At 40.9% G+C, this 18,413-nt stretch overlaps 2 protein-coding genes across 2 annotated transcripts; both read right to left on the reverse strand.

The window, feature by feature from the left end:
* LOC110433423 lies at window positions 392-3,127 on the reverse strand. Its single transcript, XM_021455541.1, has 6 exons — window positions 2,801-3,127; window positions 2,025-2,183; window positions 1,669-1,918; window positions 1,505-1,561; window positions 1,139-1,398; window positions 392-629 (listed from the first exon to the last, which is right to left on the reverse strand). The coding sequence occupies exons 3-6, from the start codon at window positions 1,883-1,885 to the stop codon at window positions 498-500; spliced, it is 666 nt and encodes a 221-aa protein (XP_021311216.1). The 5' UTR covers window positions 1,886-1,918; window positions 2,025-2,183; window positions 2,801-3,127; the 3' UTR covers window positions 392-497.
* Window positions 5,023-7,792, reverse strand: LOC110435022. Its single transcript, XM_021460296.1, has 2 exons — window positions 7,335-7,792; window positions 5,023-7,142 (listed from the first exon to the last, which is right to left on the reverse strand). The coding sequence occupies exon 2, from the start codon at window positions 7,130-7,132 to the stop codon at window positions 5,786-5,788; it is 1,347 nt and encodes a 448-aa protein (XP_021315971.1). The 5' UTR covers window positions 7,133-7,142; window positions 7,335-7,792; the 3' UTR covers window positions 5,023-5,785.

The raw sequence follows: 18,413 nt of genomic DNA on the forward strand, positions 1-18,413 counted from the left end.
CACAATTACATAGCATAAGTAACAAAACCACTACAAATCAATTATTTCCATGCAACCTCATTTTCATTTGTTTTCACAGGACACTAGTACATCAAAAATTCAAATAGAGCTAATCCAAATTGATCTATAGTCTGGACTATGGAATAATTAGTTTGTCACCTGAGACTATCAGATTTTATGCTAATGTATCTTAGGAAGCTATGTGGTTAAAAAACTCAGGAAGATTACATGAATTATCTTATCACACAATCTAAAAACTACTATATAAATCTAGAATTATCAGCGACATGTTCTAGTTCCTACTAACAGATTCAAAGATCTCAAGTCTACCTCGTATCAAGTATGTATATACCCGGCCAAACATGAATTTGTGCTCAAATCCCAAGTAATAAGCTCACACAAAATGAAATACATTACCTTGTGCTTTGGGCTTGACCACATGTCTACCAATTTTCTCCATTGCTCATCGGTCATACACTTCAAGGGCGATGTAGTCCTCACTTGATTAGCCGGTACCCCATCAAAGTACTTTTTTTTAGCCTATACCTCATCTGTCGTGTTGCACCCTTTAGCATGTCTTCACATGCAGCTGTTACAGGATTGCTATCGATGTCAATGGCGAATTTTCCCTGTTCATCGAATAGGATAACATTAAGCTTTGACACAAGTAGAAAGTAGAAAGTAATTACAATAGTTATATGTGTTGTTCAGTATGGCTAATGTATTATTGCTGATGGCTACTAACATACATAGGCATATGACTAACACACACTGCAGAAACATGTAAGCAGGAAGATATATTCAAGCACATCAAGTTCACATGGTAACCAAAAGGGGCTTAACCAAAACAAGCATTTGAATAGTATGAGCAGCATGAATTGTCTGAAAAGCATTCATATATATGATATATGGTTATAGTGACCGGCTCATACCAAGACATCAGGTAGACTTTTCCATTTTAGTGCCAATGCAAGCTAATTAACAAATATATAATGATGACAGCACATACAGAATAAGCTGAGTGTGCCTAGTTGCACCTTGCGCATCTAGTTTTACTTATATATTGCTGGCAGCACATACAGAATTCTTCCATTTAGTACTACCACCACAGCCCATACACATGCTTATAGAGTCTTACTTTGAGTTTGCCCTTTAAGTTATTAAGTTGATGACGATCCTTCTTGTACTCTGTCCAATTTGTGTATATTGGTATATGTTGCCTAATTATGATCCCACTCTCTGAGGCTAGCTTTGCAGCTTGCATAGGAGCCTCTAGCCTTCTTTTCCCTTCCTTGACAATGATTGGTATCATAGTCCCTAAACCTCTGCTTATGGAATCAATCTCTTTGCCCATGCTCTTCCCCCTTGGCCCCACTTGTCTAGTGCCAGTGAGAGTGCCTAACATAAAACATTTTCAAGTGTCAAGAAAAAGTAGATCTTGCACTTAATGCAAATGAAGCATACCACATATATGGAAAATAAAACAACAGTCCAAGTTACTTGCCTCCTTCAGTAGTGTTCAATCCCATTGGCTCCACTTCTATACTTAAAGTGAGGTTGCCTAACAAAATACATTTCAAAACGTGTTAAAAATATTATCTGTGCACTTAATATGAATGCAGCATACCACACATTGACAATAAAAAACAATAGTTGGTAGCCACTTGCCTTGTTCAATATTGTTGGTCTCGCCCTGATTCTGGTTTGCAGAGAATTCAGGTTCCAGTCCACCCTCAGTGGCTTCAATCAGGCTAGTGGTCGACATTTGTTCTCTCGCAGCCCTTTGCCTAGTGCATCTCATTGTTTCTTCTTTATTTTCTGGTGCTAGCACTCTCTTGGATGTTCTTCCTGTTCCAGCTTTGACACAATCACCAGGTGGTAACATACTGTTGCCCACATCTTCCTCTAGTAACAAAGCCTCACAAAGAAAACAAAGACATGTCAAAATCAGTTGCAGAAACTAGGATCGATTGTATAAATAAATGAGCATAGCCCAACCAGCTTGAGATATTGATTTGTAGTACCTTAGATTTTTTTCTCAAAACTCTTTTCAACAGATCTCTTCTTTGCAAATGAACTCTGCAATAGTTCTGCTAGTCTACGAACACCCAACCGCTGAGCATATTGATTGTTCCTCAATATATTACGTGCCCTCAAAGAGCTTAAGTCGATGTCTTCCTGATCTGCATATATCAATTATATTCAGTGGGTATGAAATTAGTTAGCAACTTTATAGTATACACAGAATATAATTCTTTACAAGCACAAGTGAAAGAACTCAATTTTCTAAACTACTACCGCTTACCTACATGGGAGAGTGCTGGATGGATCTGCATAAACTACAGAATCTATGTTGGTTTATACATGGGAGAGTGCTGGATTAATTGTTTCAGTCCATGTTTGACGTGTGTCCAATAGTAGCTCTTGCTGTACCAACGCAAATCTATAAATTATTTTTCTTGGACTTAAAAATTGAAATTGTAAGCTAGCTCAAAATGATGCAGCAACAAAATTCTCAAAACATTTTTTAGATTTATGATTCAAAAATTCGTAAACAAAAAACCATGGGAGAGATGGACCATGGCCAAACAGTTCAATTGCAAAATCGTGAAACCAAAAATCCCTCCACTTTTTTCTGTCGTGCAGCTGGGAGACTCTAAAATGAGGAGCATGGTCACCAATGGCCGCTTGAAGCATAAAGCTAATCAAATTAATCCACGATGACTTCCTCTCCACCAAAGCCAAAGAACAGAGACCTACGGAGGGAGAGGTGACAGACAGACCAGGGAGGGAGAGGTACCTAGGATCTCTGGCATCGTGTTGCTCATGGGAGAGAGGTGAGGGATTGTCGCGGGATCTGGAAGGACTGAAGAAGAGCGTGAAGGCGAGCTCTTGCCGCAAGGCGTTCTCTTGGCGCCGGGCGTCCTCTTCCCTGGCACCATCGTCGTGCTCGTCGGAGTGAGGCAACAAGTTGCCACCGAATCTGGAAGGATCGCAGGAGGGCGAGGAGGCTTCTTCCCACCGCGCGTCCTCTTCCCTGGCCCCATCGTCTTGGGAGGGAGGCCACGACTGGCTGCGGGAGGAGGAAAGGTGTGTTCTTGGGCGGCGGCTGTGGAGATGTGGAAGTGGAGAATGATTTCTAGGGTTAGCTCGTATATGTATGTGTGGCACTCGGGTGAGGAGAAGTTCAAAATTGACCTCACAAGGAATAATACCGATTGCCAGTTGGAGGGTAGATATGACTTTTTATGTCAAAACCATAGCGCGGCAAATATTTTTCTTTCGCGGGCGCACACGGATTGCAACTCGGTGTACGCGGGAAGATGACACAGGCTTTTATCCTCTTGACTTTTTACATCATCCGCAACCACTATGGCTTTTTTTTCTTAAATAACATTATTTCAAAATATATATATAGTAATAAATTCAAACAAAAAATTTGTCAATTACAATTTTTATAATATTTAAAGAACTACAACTTTAGTCTTGATCATTTTTTCATCCTAGATTGTTTGAAAATTTTGAATTTCAAATATTTGGAAATTGAGCCATAATTTTTCTTAGACAAATGATTTTAAATGAAAAAGTTGTCAATTACAAAGTTACATAACTTTTCGATATCTACAACTTTTATTTAGGTTGTTTCTCCATCCGACATCGTTTGAAAAAATGAATTTCAAATGTGAGAATTCAAACGTAATTTCCGCATCCGATTTGACACGAAAAGGTTGTGAACTACAATGTCGCATAATATTTCGAGATCTACAACTTTTGTTTTGTTTGCTTCTTCGTTATAGATCCTTAACTACAACTACACTCTCACTTATGACTGTAGAGCATATAGCTATAGATCATTAACTACAACTACGTTAACTTATAACTACAACTTCTATAAAATATTATAAAATAAATATTTCAATATCAAAATGACTTTAAATGATAAAGTTGTGAACTACAATGTTGTATATCCTTTCGAGATGTATAACTTTTATTTTAGTTATTTCTCCATGCGTGAACACTTACACACTAAACATAATATCAGTGTCAAGTGCTACTTCAATGAGTTGTTCTAGTATTGCAAGTGGTGCTACTCAAAAGAGATGTGTACCATGAAGTATGCAAGCAGCTTAGACTGTCCACGAACCAAACACACGACGCATTAGCTGGTTTTTGATTGGGAATGGCAGAAAAGTGTGTGACCCAAAACTTACATTTTCCAACTGCAGACGCAATCCTCCATGGAGCTCGCCCCTATCCCAATCTCCAACTACTCCTTTACCCCAAAAAAAATCTCTGACTAGTTCGCCGCCCTGGGCACCCGGCCTTGGTTGCTTCCATCCTCGACCCTGTGTCGGCCTCCACCCTCGCGCCTACCTCTGCCCTTGCATCAATGGCCCCGCAATGAGCATTGGGGATAACTTGGTGAGCAGTAGGAGGTGGGTAGTGCAGAAGAGGTTGAGGCCAAAATGTTTGGCAGTGTGAGTCCGTATCAAGCAAATTATTGCATAGGGTTATAATAATTTTCTGAGTAATAAACAACCTCTCTTTCTTTTCTAGGAAAATAGAATGGGCTAAACAGCCAATGCAATAAAAACACCGTGCTTTGACTAAATTACAAATAAAAAGATGAATGGAATAGATAAATTGATCTTGCCTATTTTTTAGAAAAAACAATAGGATAAAAATATAAATATGACTTATAAGCACTAATATGTATTTTAATAATTAAACGTGTAAAAATTTTAACATACAAAAAAATGGTAACGGTAGGTTTCGAACACAGGACCTTGCCATCAAAGTGTCTGAAATTAACCACTGAGCTACTCAAACGATTTTAAACATTACTGTGTAAGATATTCTATGTACAATATGGTGGCGTATTTTGGTTTTTAATGCAGTTCAGGGGTTCCCTGAAGTTCAGAATTCTGCTAACACTGCTGAGTTGTTGACAGCATAGAAATTTAAAATGACAGCCAACTAGCAGGTCACAAATATTTAGAGAATACAAACACGTAGCCACCATAAGCATAGAAATTTAAAATGACATAGCCAACTGACAGGTCATAAATATTTAGAGAATACAACACACGTAGCCACCATATATCCATGTTCTAACATCACAGATCACAACACACAAATATTTGGTCTTCAGATCACAGGTAGCAAATGAACTAACACAAAAGACCACAATTATTTTACTCAAGATCACTATATTCACCATCATCATCAGGGATTGTCATTGCCCTTTCATTTTCACTGTCATACTGTCCTAGAGTTTCGTCCACATCATCTTCATAGCCATCTTCTTCAACTTCCAATTCCCTTTCCCTCCGGATCTGATCAACTAGGGAAGCCTGAACAGTAATACCATCTTCATCATTGCTAAGTTGTTCGTTGACCGAAGGTCTCTCATCAAGATTTGTAACCTGAAAACTAATATTTTCTTGCTCATCATCTTGGTATGACAATTCATTCTCCGACTGGCCCAACAGGTCATCATGTTCCTGTTCAGTCACATTCCACAAGTGCCTATGCGAAAACTTTTGAACAACTTTCCAAGGCTCACCATGCTTGTTATCTTCCAAGTAGAAAACCTTTGTTGCCTGTGTGGCATAGATGAAAGCATCATCCTTGTACCAGCAACTTCCATGGCTGATGCTTTTGAAATGTCCATCACATTTAATTCTAAACTTCTTGTTATAAGTGTCAAACCAATTGCACTGAAATAAAACTACTGTCCTTTGATTGTTCGAATCAGAGTTGTACTGGAACTGAATTATTTCTTTCAGCTGACCATAAAAGTCATGATCTTCTCCATTATGTGAGCCCTCAAAGTGACTCTGCCTGAAAGTGTGCTCAGTGCTGGATAGTCATGAATGCACCATATAATTGCAGCATGAAGATCAAATGATTTCTTAGTTAGGGCATCATAGGTAGGGACACCTTTCCAAAGATCTAACAACTCATCAATCAATGGTTGCAAGAAGAGATCCATATCCTTTCCTGGGCAAGTCGGACCAGGAATGAGTAGGCCCATCATGAAGTTGGATTGCTCCATACATTCCCATGGTGGAAAATTATAAGGGATAAGAAATACTGGCCACATGCTATACGAGGCGCTCATCTTCCCAAATGGATTAAATCCATCAGTAGCAAGGCCAAGTCGGACATTCCTTGCATCTTTTGCAAACCAGTCATATTTCTTATCAAAATCCTTCCATGCCTCGCCATCAGCTGGATGGCTAAGCTCATTGTCCACTGGTTTTCTCTTCAACTTGTGCCATTGTGCTTGCTCTGAAAGCTTTTTGGATGCAAACATCCTCTGCAACCTTGGAACCACAGGAAAATGCCTCAAAACCTTGTTTGGAATTTGCTTTCTTGTATCTTCATCCTTCCATCTTGAAGCACCACATACTGGACATTTATCTATTTTAGCCAACTCCTTTCTGAACAAAACACAATTATTTGGACAAACATGTATTGAATCATATCCAAGTCCCAATGCACGAATAACTTTCTTCGCTTCAGCATAAGATGCAGGAATAGAACATTTAGGAAAAGCTATACTTAACACGTTCAAAAAAGCAGTGAACGCAACATTGCTGATTCTGTAAAATGACTTGATGTGTAGCAACTTTACCACAAAAGAAAATCTGGTATATGGACCATCAGGGTGCAGTTCGTGTTTCATCTCTTCTATTATGGTTGCAAACTTGGACTTTGTTGTTGGTCCATGGTCTTCAGCTGTGTACAGCTCATGTACCATCTCATGGATTCTATCATCATCTGGGTCATCTTCAGTCTCATTCATCTCAACTTCAACATTGCAGCCCCTATCACTAGCTTCAATATTGCAGTCAATTATATCCCCAGTTTCAAAATTCTCATTTAATCCAACCTCCAAGGCTTCTCCATGATGTATCCATATAGTGTATGTGTTGGTCATCCCATAAATATATAAGTGAGTCTCAACTTCTCCTTTATGTTGATGTACTCGATTCAAACACTTACGACATGGACACAATATCTCCTGTCTATCACCCAAATTATCAGAAACAAAGTTCATGAACTCAGTGACCCCATCTAGATGTGCCTTGCTAAATAGTCTAGTATTCACCCAACTTCTGTCCATCTGCGACACACTAAAACAAAACAACAATCAAGGAATCAACAACCAACCATTCACCATAATAGACTGCTATTCCTTCTAGATTTCTATCACTGACCATGACTCGCTACAAATATATGCATTCACAGTAAATCATGAACTTTATGAATATTTACTGCAGTACCACATCAATTCAATTGATAAAACAAAAAAGGATGATGTCTACCTTTTCTAGCTGTTGAAAGATGATGAAGTTGTCAACGGAATTGAGACAGTAGTGCCTGGTTGGAGACAACGACGGTTCAGAGTGCAGACAGAGATTGCCGGCCTGGAGATAGCGACAGCCAGACGATTTCGCGAGGAGCGTGGACGAGCTAGCGATAGCCGCAGCCGGCGACTTTGCTGAGGGGCGTGGACTAGCTGGAGAAAGCAGCAGCTGGCGATTTGGCGAGGACCATGGATGAGCCAGTGACAGCGGTGGCCGGCGACCTTGGCAAGGGGCGTGGAGCAGCCAGAGAAAGCGGTGGCTGACGGCTTTTCCGAGGGATGTGGACCAGCCGGAGACAGCTACGGCGGGCGAGAAGACAAGGGCGATCCACAGTTGCAGCCGGCGGCGTGGACTTGCGTAGATCCAAGGTCGACGGCGGCGTGGACTTGCGTGGACTGTGCGGCGCGAGGTTTTCTGCCGATGCGGGCAGCAGAGTTAGAAGCCAATGGCTTTTTCTCTGCATCTATATGCATTATACAAATATATTCGAACACTTCACTTTTCATTAACACCCGTTTGTCTCCACTGGCTACCGAGCTTCATTTAAGCCAGACCTTGGAGGCCGTGGGTTCGAATTGCCTGGTTGGCACAGTTTTTACTTTTTTTTACAGTATTTCACTATAATCATATTTTTAAGGTTTTTTTTGAGTTGTCTTCATTCAATCTAAAATGAGAGAGATAACTTTAGTCCTAAAATGAGACCATGTGGTATAGGTACAAACGACGCAGTGCTCATGGTTTTTCTCTTTCAAGATTTTTCACTCAACCATAAAATGAGATCCATATTTTTTAGGGTTTTTTTGAGGTTTTTTTTCATTCAATCTAAGAATTAACTTCAATCTAAAATGAGACTAGAGTTGACTTCAATACTAAAATGAGACTAGAATATAGTTGACGTGGATAGGAAGAGTCCACCTATGACATATGATTTGTGATTTAGCAGCAACATAGTATAACAAGTTTTTTTTTAAAAAAAATAATAATTATATATTTTATGACAATCAACTATTGTCATCGTTTTATCGTCACAGAGTCCATGCAGAGTATACTGTGACGATGTTTATGACAAAGATACAGATTGGTCATAGATAATTGTCATCCTATAAATAGTCGTCATAAACAACCTTTGTTTATGACATATATGTGTTTTGTCATCTGATAATCGTCACAGAAGCCTAGATTTGTTGTAGTGATCATTGCGAGACAAGACTACGCCCATGCATAGTGATATTAGCAAGGAATATGAGAAACATAGCAATCACTCCCCTGTAATAATGTTGCTCTGCCAGCCCAATACACGAGAGGGGGACTATATAAGAATCAATGAAGCTGTCACTATCACGAACCACCCCACGATCTGGCATATTGGGTACAATCGCAGATAAATACGGTATAAGCACCACGCCTACACAATATCTATCATTTACCCATGGATCCGATGGATAAACGCTATACGATCCTAAGCATGTATATAGATCTAATCTAACTAAGCCAAGTACATAACTATGATAAACTAAGAACAATATAATCTTGAATATAAGCAAGTAGAGCAAAGTCATAAGCAATATATTGAAGTAGAACAAAGTCATATTCATAATATTAAAGAACAAAGATAATTAGAAAGCAATTAGAAGCACAATTAGAGAATTACCAAGAATCCTCCTGACAGATCCGGAAACCAATCGAAGATTGACTCCTTCTAGTTCTAATCCTATGTAGCTATGCTAATCTAGATATCTAATTGATGTGGTGGCTCTAATCTTGATCAGAGGCTTCTTCTCCCTTGATGGAACAATGAATTAGGGTTGAGAGGCTCTCTCCTCCAGGGGCCAGGGGGTCTGGTTTTATAGTCCCTCCAAGTGAATATGGGCCCTTGGATCAAACCGACATAGATTGTATGGTTTAGATTCATCCTTTAGGTCGGTGGAGATCTCCCACAAAGCAGAGTCCTGATTGGACTCAGGAGGTGGGCGGGCGCTCTGACCAACTGGGCGGCCGCCCAGGGTCTGGCCCCGTTTCGCCTCCGCTTCGGTCTCGTGGCTTCTGGAGTCTTCTAGATGTAAGATAATTGCGCAGCACGTTAATATCTTTACGTAATCCTGACATGTGGGCCTTTCTTTCATATTTCCTGATAACCCCCTGCAGAAATAGACAAACACCAAAACTCGTGGAATTCTGTCAGATAAAACCCTAAGTCTAGATCTTGATTCCATTTGGATCCTTTTCTTTATTTATTTGATAATTAAATTTGATACTTAAGGACCGTCAACAGAGTCATCATTCGCACCACTAATATGATTGAGATCATCAATTCTCTCATACAGCTTTACCCCTGTATTTTGCTATTTTTTATTATTTTATGCAGGGTGATGTATGAATAGAAGACATCTTCTAGAAAATTTTGTTGATGACCCCGAAGCAATAATCAGAAAAACAAGAGTCAAGCTCAAGAAGGTTTCATCGTCAACACTTTAGTGCAAAGCTTCATCAAATCAAGAAGATCGCCAAAGTTTCATCCGAAACTTGTCATCAGAGTTCGAAGCCATGGCGAACAAGTCGATCCGCGAGTTCTCAGCTCCCACCACGGACAACATCCACACTGGACCTGCTGTGGACATCGACTGGACATTTGAGCTCAAGCCTGGGCTCATCAACATGGTGCAAGCAAATCAGTTCTGTGGAGACACTAGTGCTCATCTCCAACACTTCTTGGAGATTTGCAGCACATTTACTATTTTAGAAGTTCCTAGAGACGCCATACTACTTCACCTCTTCCCATTCTCACTGTTGGGGAGAGCGAAGCAGTGGTTATACGCAACAAAGGATAAGAATACTACGTGGGCACTCTGCTCCACGAACTTTCTGGTCAAGTTCTTTCCCATGGGAAAGACCAATGCTCTCCGTGGGAAGATTACAAGTTTTCAGCAACCACATGATGAATCCATTATAGAGGCATGAGAGCGCTTCCAAGACTACATCCTAGAATGTCCCCATCATGGAATGGAGAGCTGGTTACTGATGTAGACATTTTATCATGGGCTCGACAACAACACTCGTGAAACCATGGATGCTGCAGCCGGAGGAGCATTTCTATCACTCACCATACCACAAGCCACAACCCTTGTGGAGAAGATGGCGTCCAACCAAGGTTAGAATGAAGAGAGGACCCAGACACACAAGAAAAGTGGAGGTATGCACCAGCTCAAGGAGGTAGACATGCTGTCTGCAAAGCTAGACCTACTCATGAAGAAGCTCGATGACAAAGGTGAAGACAAAAGAGAAGTCATGCACGTCTACGACTCTCACATGACTTGTGAGGAGTGTGGAGATACTAGACACTCAGGCAATCACTACCCTGAGATGCTTGAGGACGTGAACTACATCAACAACAACAACAACTACTACTACTACCGTCCTCAACAAAATCAAGGTTGGAATCAATAGAGGCCTAACTACTCAGGTAACTACTTAGGTAATTACGAAGGTAACAATTCTTACAATAATAATAATAATTTTCCACCCCTGAGAGAGTTAGTGTCTAATCAAGGAAAGCTAATGGATAACTTGTCTAAGAAATTGGCATCTAATGATAAAATGCTAGAAAATATAAATAATAGAATGGATAATTTTTCTACTCTCATCAAGAACTAGATTAGCTTCAACAAAATGATTGAATCTCAGTTGAATCAAATAGCTGCTGTTGTTCCTGCTACTAACCCTGGTATACCATCACAACCGGAAGGATTAGAATCTGCAAATCTTGTAGACATGTTTGATGCAGGTAACTACTGGAGTAACCCCGTTGGAGAAGTACATAATGACCTTCTGCCAGTCAAGAGAGGCGATCCAGGACGCCCCGTCATCCCGATCTCCATCGGCATGGTGGACTTCCTAGAAGCACTCTGCGACTATGGCTCCAGTGTCAATATTATGCCTAGGGTACTCTATGAAAAATTCTTTACACGTCCTTTATTGGAGACAACCATATGTTTGCAGCTTGCAGATCGGACACTAAGCTTCACAAAAGGAATACTGAAGAATATCTATGTCTGAGTTGGTACCTCGTACGTCCCAGCAGACTTCGTGGTGATAGAGACCGGTGCCGATGAGAGGTCACCCATCATCCTGGGGAGGCCATTTCTGAACACTTTGGGAGCTGTCATCTACGCCAGTGCTGCGAAGATCAACTTCAACATCAAGGGGAGGAAGGAGACGTTTTCCTTCAAGAACAAGACTGCACAAATCCCAGAGCAACCCCAATATGAACCAAGAAAGAGGACCAATAGGAGGAACAAGAACAAGAAGCAAGTATGGACTGAATCAACTAAGATGGTCACTGCAATTCATAGAGGTCAAGATCGTCGACTCAAGTCGCCTTTCCTAATCAAGAAGGACGACCCTGGTGTTCCAAGCATCGAGTGCACAATCAATGGATACTCATTTCAGAAGACACTCTGCGACACCGTATCTGGCGTCAACATAATGGCCGCAGTCACTTATGAGCTCATGTATGGAACCATGCCCCTACAACCAACATACATTTAGCTTTAGATGGCAGACCAGACATTCCGAAAGGTCGAAGGTATAGTAACTGATGTCCCTGTCAAAATAGATGAACATTTTGTCCATACAGATTTTCAGGTCATTGACATGGGAGAAGACAAGTACAATCTGCCCATTATCCTTGGAAGACCATTCCTCAGCACTGTCAAAGCTATCATCTACATTGGGACCGGAGAAGTCCACATGCACTTCCCCTCTGAGAAGGTACGCCGCTACTTTAATGACTCTAACTATATAGTTGAAGATTCTAAGCAGATCAGGATGAGAAGAAGGCGACACAACCACAACCAGAGGAGACAAATCATTAAGGACGGATGAGCAGACTACGATGGAGAGGTAATAAGGTTTGAAGATACACATCTTGAATAGGATTGTCCTGAGGAGACCATAACACCAAATCAGGTGTGGATAGAGAAGAGAGTTGAACTAGAAGAAGAGGCACCGCCGGAACCACCGTCTACGCCATCCAGCGAATCCCAGGACGACTGAGAATACAAAGAGTCCCGTTCAGAGGACTTAAAAACACCGAACACCGTGCCAAGAGGTAAACTTGGTAGTTATCCCTTTTTCCCTTCAATTATTTATTTTCCTTAAATAGCTTGTTTAGTTAATCAGGTTCATACTATCTTGAAAAGAAAATAAAAATGTTAAAAATAAGTAAGCCCCATGTGAGTATGCTCGTGGCATAAAACCCATAAGTACATTCACTGTGGTGGCATAAAAATAAAAATATTTTTTTGTTCCATAAAAATGAAAATATAAAAAAATAAGTTTATGATCCTACCAAAGAGAGTAACTCCTATTGAGGAAGCTCAACATGATAAAGGCTAGAAATTTATACTAACACTTAACCAGTTCCACAAAGCTTTGTTGTCTATTTGAGCTAAGAAGACTAGCAGACGGAGGACATCCTAATCGCTGTTAGGGCGCTACCGACATTCAAATACACCTCTGCCACCTGCTAGCTGCATCAAAAGAAATTACGTCAAAATCCAGCTTGGGGGAGAGCACCCCCATTTATCCAGCTAAGTGTTTCTATCTATGTTTATACTTATACTTTGCTAAAATAATAAAAAGATACATAATCATGAAAATCCAAATAAAGATTTTGTGCTTATATATATATATATAATTTTGCTTAGTTTGCTAAATAAATAAATAAAGTGGTGAAAGCCCAAGTTTGGTTTTGGTAATTAATGACACCAAGTTGCTAATGCCTTGTGTCTAAGTGATTTGAGTTAGGCATAGCAACACATATGATGAAGGTGCATGGTGGCATGGAAAGGTGGCCACATGATCACAAAGGGATGAAGCATGAAGTGAAGATCATGGTGATAGACGAGGAGCAAAGTTATCAAGGCAAAGGTATAAACATAGGGTTTTACTTTTGCTGGTCTAAGATGAGTAGAGAAGTGATTGACTGGGTTTAGGATAGATAGCCGACTATCAAGAGGGGAAATCACGGTCATCTCTCGAATCAAGTGCTACTAGGTTTACATCTTGAGCATATGCATTAGGATCTAGTAAAGTGCTAATTAACTCCTTTGGGAAAATGTTTGTGAAAAGCTAACACACATGCACTTTGGTGGTGGACACTTGTTGGTGTTAGCACATTTGCAAAGGAGGTGGAGTTCCTAGGGTTGAGAGGGGTTTGGGCTCCTCTCTCCCTCCCACCGAGCTTGCGAGCCTTTGAGAAAAATAAGTGTATATTTTCTATTGCGCCGGTGGGAAATTTGGAGAAGTCATGGGAGTGTTTTTCGCTGAGAAACACTCACTGGACGCTGAGTGCGGAGGCACCGGACGCTAGCCTCAGAGTCCGGTGTGCTTGACCCTGCTAGGGTTGAGCACCGGACGTACTCTAAGAGCGTCCGGTGGTTAGCGTCCGGTGTGAGGGCGTTTTGCAACCCTCTCGGTGTTTAGGTCCGGTGAGCACTGGACGCTCAAAGGTGTGTCCGGTGACTCACGTCCGGTGACCCTACACGTTTGCAGACCTCTCTGTGCATGAGTCCTGTGTGCACCGGACGCGTCCGGTGTGGACCTGCAGAGCGTCCGGTGATCCGAAGGTGACCGTTAGGATCTGACACGCGAGATCCAAGAAGGACACGTGGCCAACCCCTGAGCACCGGACGCTGGAGGTCGAGTGTCTGGTGATCACTTGTTAGCGTCTGGTGTCCCCGTTTTCCGCCCAGTGAAAACAGCCAACGACTAGTTTCTTTGAGGGGGCTTATAAATAGTTGGTGGCCGGCTTTGGGAGGTTCTCTCTTGCACATTTGAATACTTGAGGCATACATTGAGCTACAGAACACTCCCTACACTCATCTCCTTGCTTGATTGCTAATCCTAGTGAGATTGAGTGAGATTCAAGTGCATTGCTTTGAGAGTTGCATTTAGTGGCACTTGATTCTTGAGTTTGCTGCGGATTTCTTGTTACTCTTGGGTGTTTCCCGACACCCTAGACGGCTTGGAGCAGCGGTGGTGTTGAGCTCGTGATTGGAGATTGTTTTGAGCTTCACCAAGTGATTTGTGAGGGGTTCTTGAGCCTTCCCCGTGGGAGATCGCAAATTGGTTACTCTAGTGGATTGCTCGTGGCTTGGAGGATCCCCATCTTGTGAGTGGATGTGTGGCACCCGCTGAGGGTTTGGCTTTGGATTGCCAATTAGCTCGTGATCCATCAAGTGGGTGTATCGCCACAACGAGGACTAGCTTGCCGGGAAGCAAGTGAACCTCGGTAAAAATCTTGTGTCATCTCTTGCCGAGGATTCTCTTGTGATTGTGAGTGATTGGATGGATATATCTCTACTCTACAACGTTGGTATAACAATCACTCTCCACTCCTTTACTTACTTGTATACCTTGCTAGTTGTTTAGCTTGTTTAGTTTAGTCTTCTTGTTTAGGAGTGTAACTAGCCTTCTCTTGTTGTTGTGCTTTAGTGTTTAGCCTTGTACTAGTTTGTATAGGTGGCTTGCATAGCTTAGTTAAGCTAGTGCTAGAATTGCCTCGCCATTTGTTTTACTAACTCACTTGCTTAGTGAAGTTTGTAGAATTTTTAAATAGGCTATTCACCCCCCTCTAGCCATTTGGACCTTTCAAGTGGCTATGCTAAACTGAATCTTAATAATAAACTCTAGCATGGATATGATGAATAGTTGCTCTGCCTTATTTTCAAATTTGAGCTCTCTCTCAAGTTTAGACATAACCGTTACAATTTAAAACCTGCTCTAAACCTGAACTTGTGGGAAGAGAACTTGATCTAAAGTCTAAGTCGTTAATGGATATGATATGGGAAGGTTGAGCTGTTGTTTCTCTATTCCTAGAGATGCTAGAACTCTGGAGAATTTTATCTTTGAAAATCTTTTAAAATGTTGCATGATGAGTTCCTGTATGATGAGAGTTTAAATTCCTACCACAGCCATATATACATGCTTATTAAACTAGAAACCGTACATTTACTTTTTACTACCTTTGAGCATTGAGTGTGGTCAAGCTGTGTAGACCCTAAGGAGCTTGTCATGCGGTTAAAATCAAGATTCATTTGCACGTTCACTCATACATGCTGCTTCTACTCCGGAAGTATGCATCCACATACATCCACTCATTTCCATCTCCAGATTCACCCAAAATTATTCTACTCCTATCCAGGAGAGAATAGCCAAAAACATTATCCTATCCCTGTTATTCCTCGTGAAATAAAAGCTCAAGATATTTTGGTTACTACCACTTGCTACATTATTCCAGGAGGGTGAGTGCTCTAAAAAAGAGAAGAAAAAGGTAAAATATGAGGAAATAAGGGTCAAGTTCCCGGAACCTCGAAGAAAAGAAAAAGTGAGACGAGAGGTAAAATTAGACAAGTATCAGACAGTAGAATTAGGGGTACAAGATACCCACCTGAGAGAAAAGAAAAAGAAAATATAGAGCATCTCATTCTCCTCAAAAAGCTTCAAACTGCAAGGAAGGTATGTATCCCCTCAAAAGAGCAAAAGTAGAATTAGACTTTCACCATTGTTTTCACCATTATCACCATCATCACCATACACCATTCATTCGCTACACATGCACATCTTGATTTGACTTATTGACTTGTTTCTCTAGATCCACAGTTTGATTATGCAATAAATGTCTTGTAAGTATGTATACTTTATCTCCCACCTATGAGCTCTAGATATCGAAGCCTCATTAGAGTAGGATGAGAGAGAAGGCAATATCACTATGCCTCATACCACAAATCCTACATACTTTGAGAGAAGGCATATATCATCACTGCCTTGGTGAGGATCCAAAAATACCACAAAAGGGAGATCTGAGAGAGTTGAGCAAGGAATCTCTGAGTTTTATTTGAAAACCGGCAAAAACTACAGAGCTATAGCTGATCAAGGATAAGAGACATGGCGCTTGACTAGACCGTTCTATCTTTTAACTGCTCAAGACACAAGTGATGGTTGCAAGCCCCATGGTGAAAGGTAAAATGAGTAAGTTTTAAAGTCTTAACATCTTACTCAAACTCAGAGATGAGACCTGATTTGAAAGCATGTGTACCGTCAACATTCAAAGGCATTACAACAACTTCTGATCCATCACTGAGTCTATCCTTGCTTAGGGACGAGCAAGAGGTAAGCTTGGGGGAGTTTGTTGATGGTCCTTAAGTATCAAATTTAATCATCAAATAAATAAATAAAAGGATCCAAATGCAACCAACACCCAAACTTAGGGTTTTATCTGACAGAAGTCCACGAGTTTTAGTGTTTGTCTATTTCTGTAGGGGGTTATCAAGAAATATGGAGGAAAGACCCACATGTCAGGTTTACATAGAGATATTAACGTGTGCGGCAATTTTCTATCATCTAGAAGACTCCAGAAGCGACGGGAACGAACGGGAGGCCGAGCGGGCCTGGGGGCAGGGCGCCCGCCCTCCCCCCTAGGGCCAATCAAGCCCCGCCTCGCGGATTATGCTCCACCGACCTAAGGGATTAAGGAAAACAATGTGATTAAGGTTGGTTTGATCCAATGGCCCACGTTCATTTGGAAGGGCTATATAAGCAGGCCCCCTAGCCCCTGGAGGAGGCATTCTCATTCTCCTTCTCAAACCCTAATTCATTCATTCATCTAAGGAGGAGAGTCTCTGATCAAGCCCTAGAGCCACCACATCAACTAGATCTCTAGTTTAGCATAGCTACATAGGATTAGAACTAGGAGTCAATCTTCGATTGGTTTCCAGATCTGTCAAGAGGATTCTTGGTAATTCCTCTACTGTTCTTGATTTGTTCATCATTATTCTTCAATATTATGAATATGACTTTGCTCTATTTCAATATATTGATTATGACTCTGCTCTACTTGTTTTATATTTGCAATTATATCGTTCTTAGTTTATCATGGTTATATACTTGGCTTAGTTAGATTGGAATTATATACATGTTTAGGATCGTATAGCATTTATCCATCAGGTCCATGGGTAAATTATAAGTATTGTGTAGGCGTGGTGCCTATACCGTATTTATCTGCGATTGTACCCTATATGGCGGATCGTGCGGTAGTTCGTGGTGGTGACAGCTCCGTTGATTCTTATATAGTCCCCCTCCCATGTATAGCGCAGGCAGAGCAACATTATTACAGGTGAGTGATTGCTATGTTTCTCATCTTCCTTGATAATATCATTATGCATGGGCGTAGTCCTGTCTCGCAATGATTGCCAAGTATAATTGCACTAATTATGATATGCTAGACTTTATAGTTAAGAATAACTTAGGAAATATTCTTGTAGTTCATCCTAAATCTATGCTAATGACTTGCTAGAATATCTGTTGAGGTGCTTATCATTATCATATGTGGCTAGTTATGCTAATCAGATTAGTTATCTTTGTCACCATTCATATTTTATCTACATTTTATGTGACACTAATCCCTGTATGTAAGAGATAGATGAATGCTCTCTATTACACATGCAATGATACTCAGTTCCTTATTTCATTCCATTATCAACATTGGTGTTAGTAATCCCTTCCCAGTGGTAAAAATATAAATAACGATACCTGGAATACTTCCCGGTTAAAATGCTATATCAGTATTAATCTGTGCGCTTGCAAATCACTTTTATTATTTATTTAGAAGAGCAATTGCATATTTGAATACCGCGTCTCTCATGTCATGCTAGGGATGACAACTTGGCTTAAGTGGCATGAGGGATAGGTTGGGTATTTTTGGCGCCATTATCAGAAATAGAAAACTAAGTCTACTTTTGGTAATGTCGTTAAGAATGCCCAACAGTGAGCCAAAAGATGGTGGTGTTCTTGTCGAAGATGCTAGCAGCAGCAGTGACATATCACTCTCGACAGTAAGTAACACCACCCTCAAGAATGACAAGACCACCGATGCAGAAAGAAAGAGGGAAAGAAGACCATGAAGAGTGTTGGCATTTCTTAACGTAGTCACTAGGAGTAGGCAGAGAGCCTATCCCCAGCCATTGCGCCAGAAATGTC

The sequence above is a fragment of the Sorghum bicolor genome, chromosome 1 (genome assembly GCF_000003195.3).
Source record: "Sorghum bicolor cultivar BTx623 chromosome 1, Sorghum_bicolor_NCBIv3, whole genome shotgun sequence".
NCBI classification, from domain to species: domain Eukaryota; kingdom Viridiplantae; phylum Streptophyta; class Magnoliopsida; order Poales; family Poaceae; genus Sorghum; species Sorghum bicolor.

Coding starts and splice junctions, on each gene's coding strand:
- LOC110433423 (XM_021455541.1), bottom strand. CDS start 1,885: ATGTTACCACCTGGTGATTGTGTCAAAGCTGGAACAGGAAGAACATCC. Junction 1,399..1,504: donor ATTGAACACTACTGAAGGAG/GCAAGTAACTTG, acceptor GTTTTATGTTAG/GCACTCTCACTGGCACTAGA. Junction 630..1,138: donor ACTTAAAGGGCAAACTCAAA/GTAAGACTCTAT, acceptor TTCGATGAACAG/GGAAAATTCGCCATTGACAT.
- LOC110435022 (XM_021460296.1), bottom strand. CDS start 7,132: ATGGACAGAAGTTGGGTGAATACTAGACTATTTAGCAAGGCACATCTA.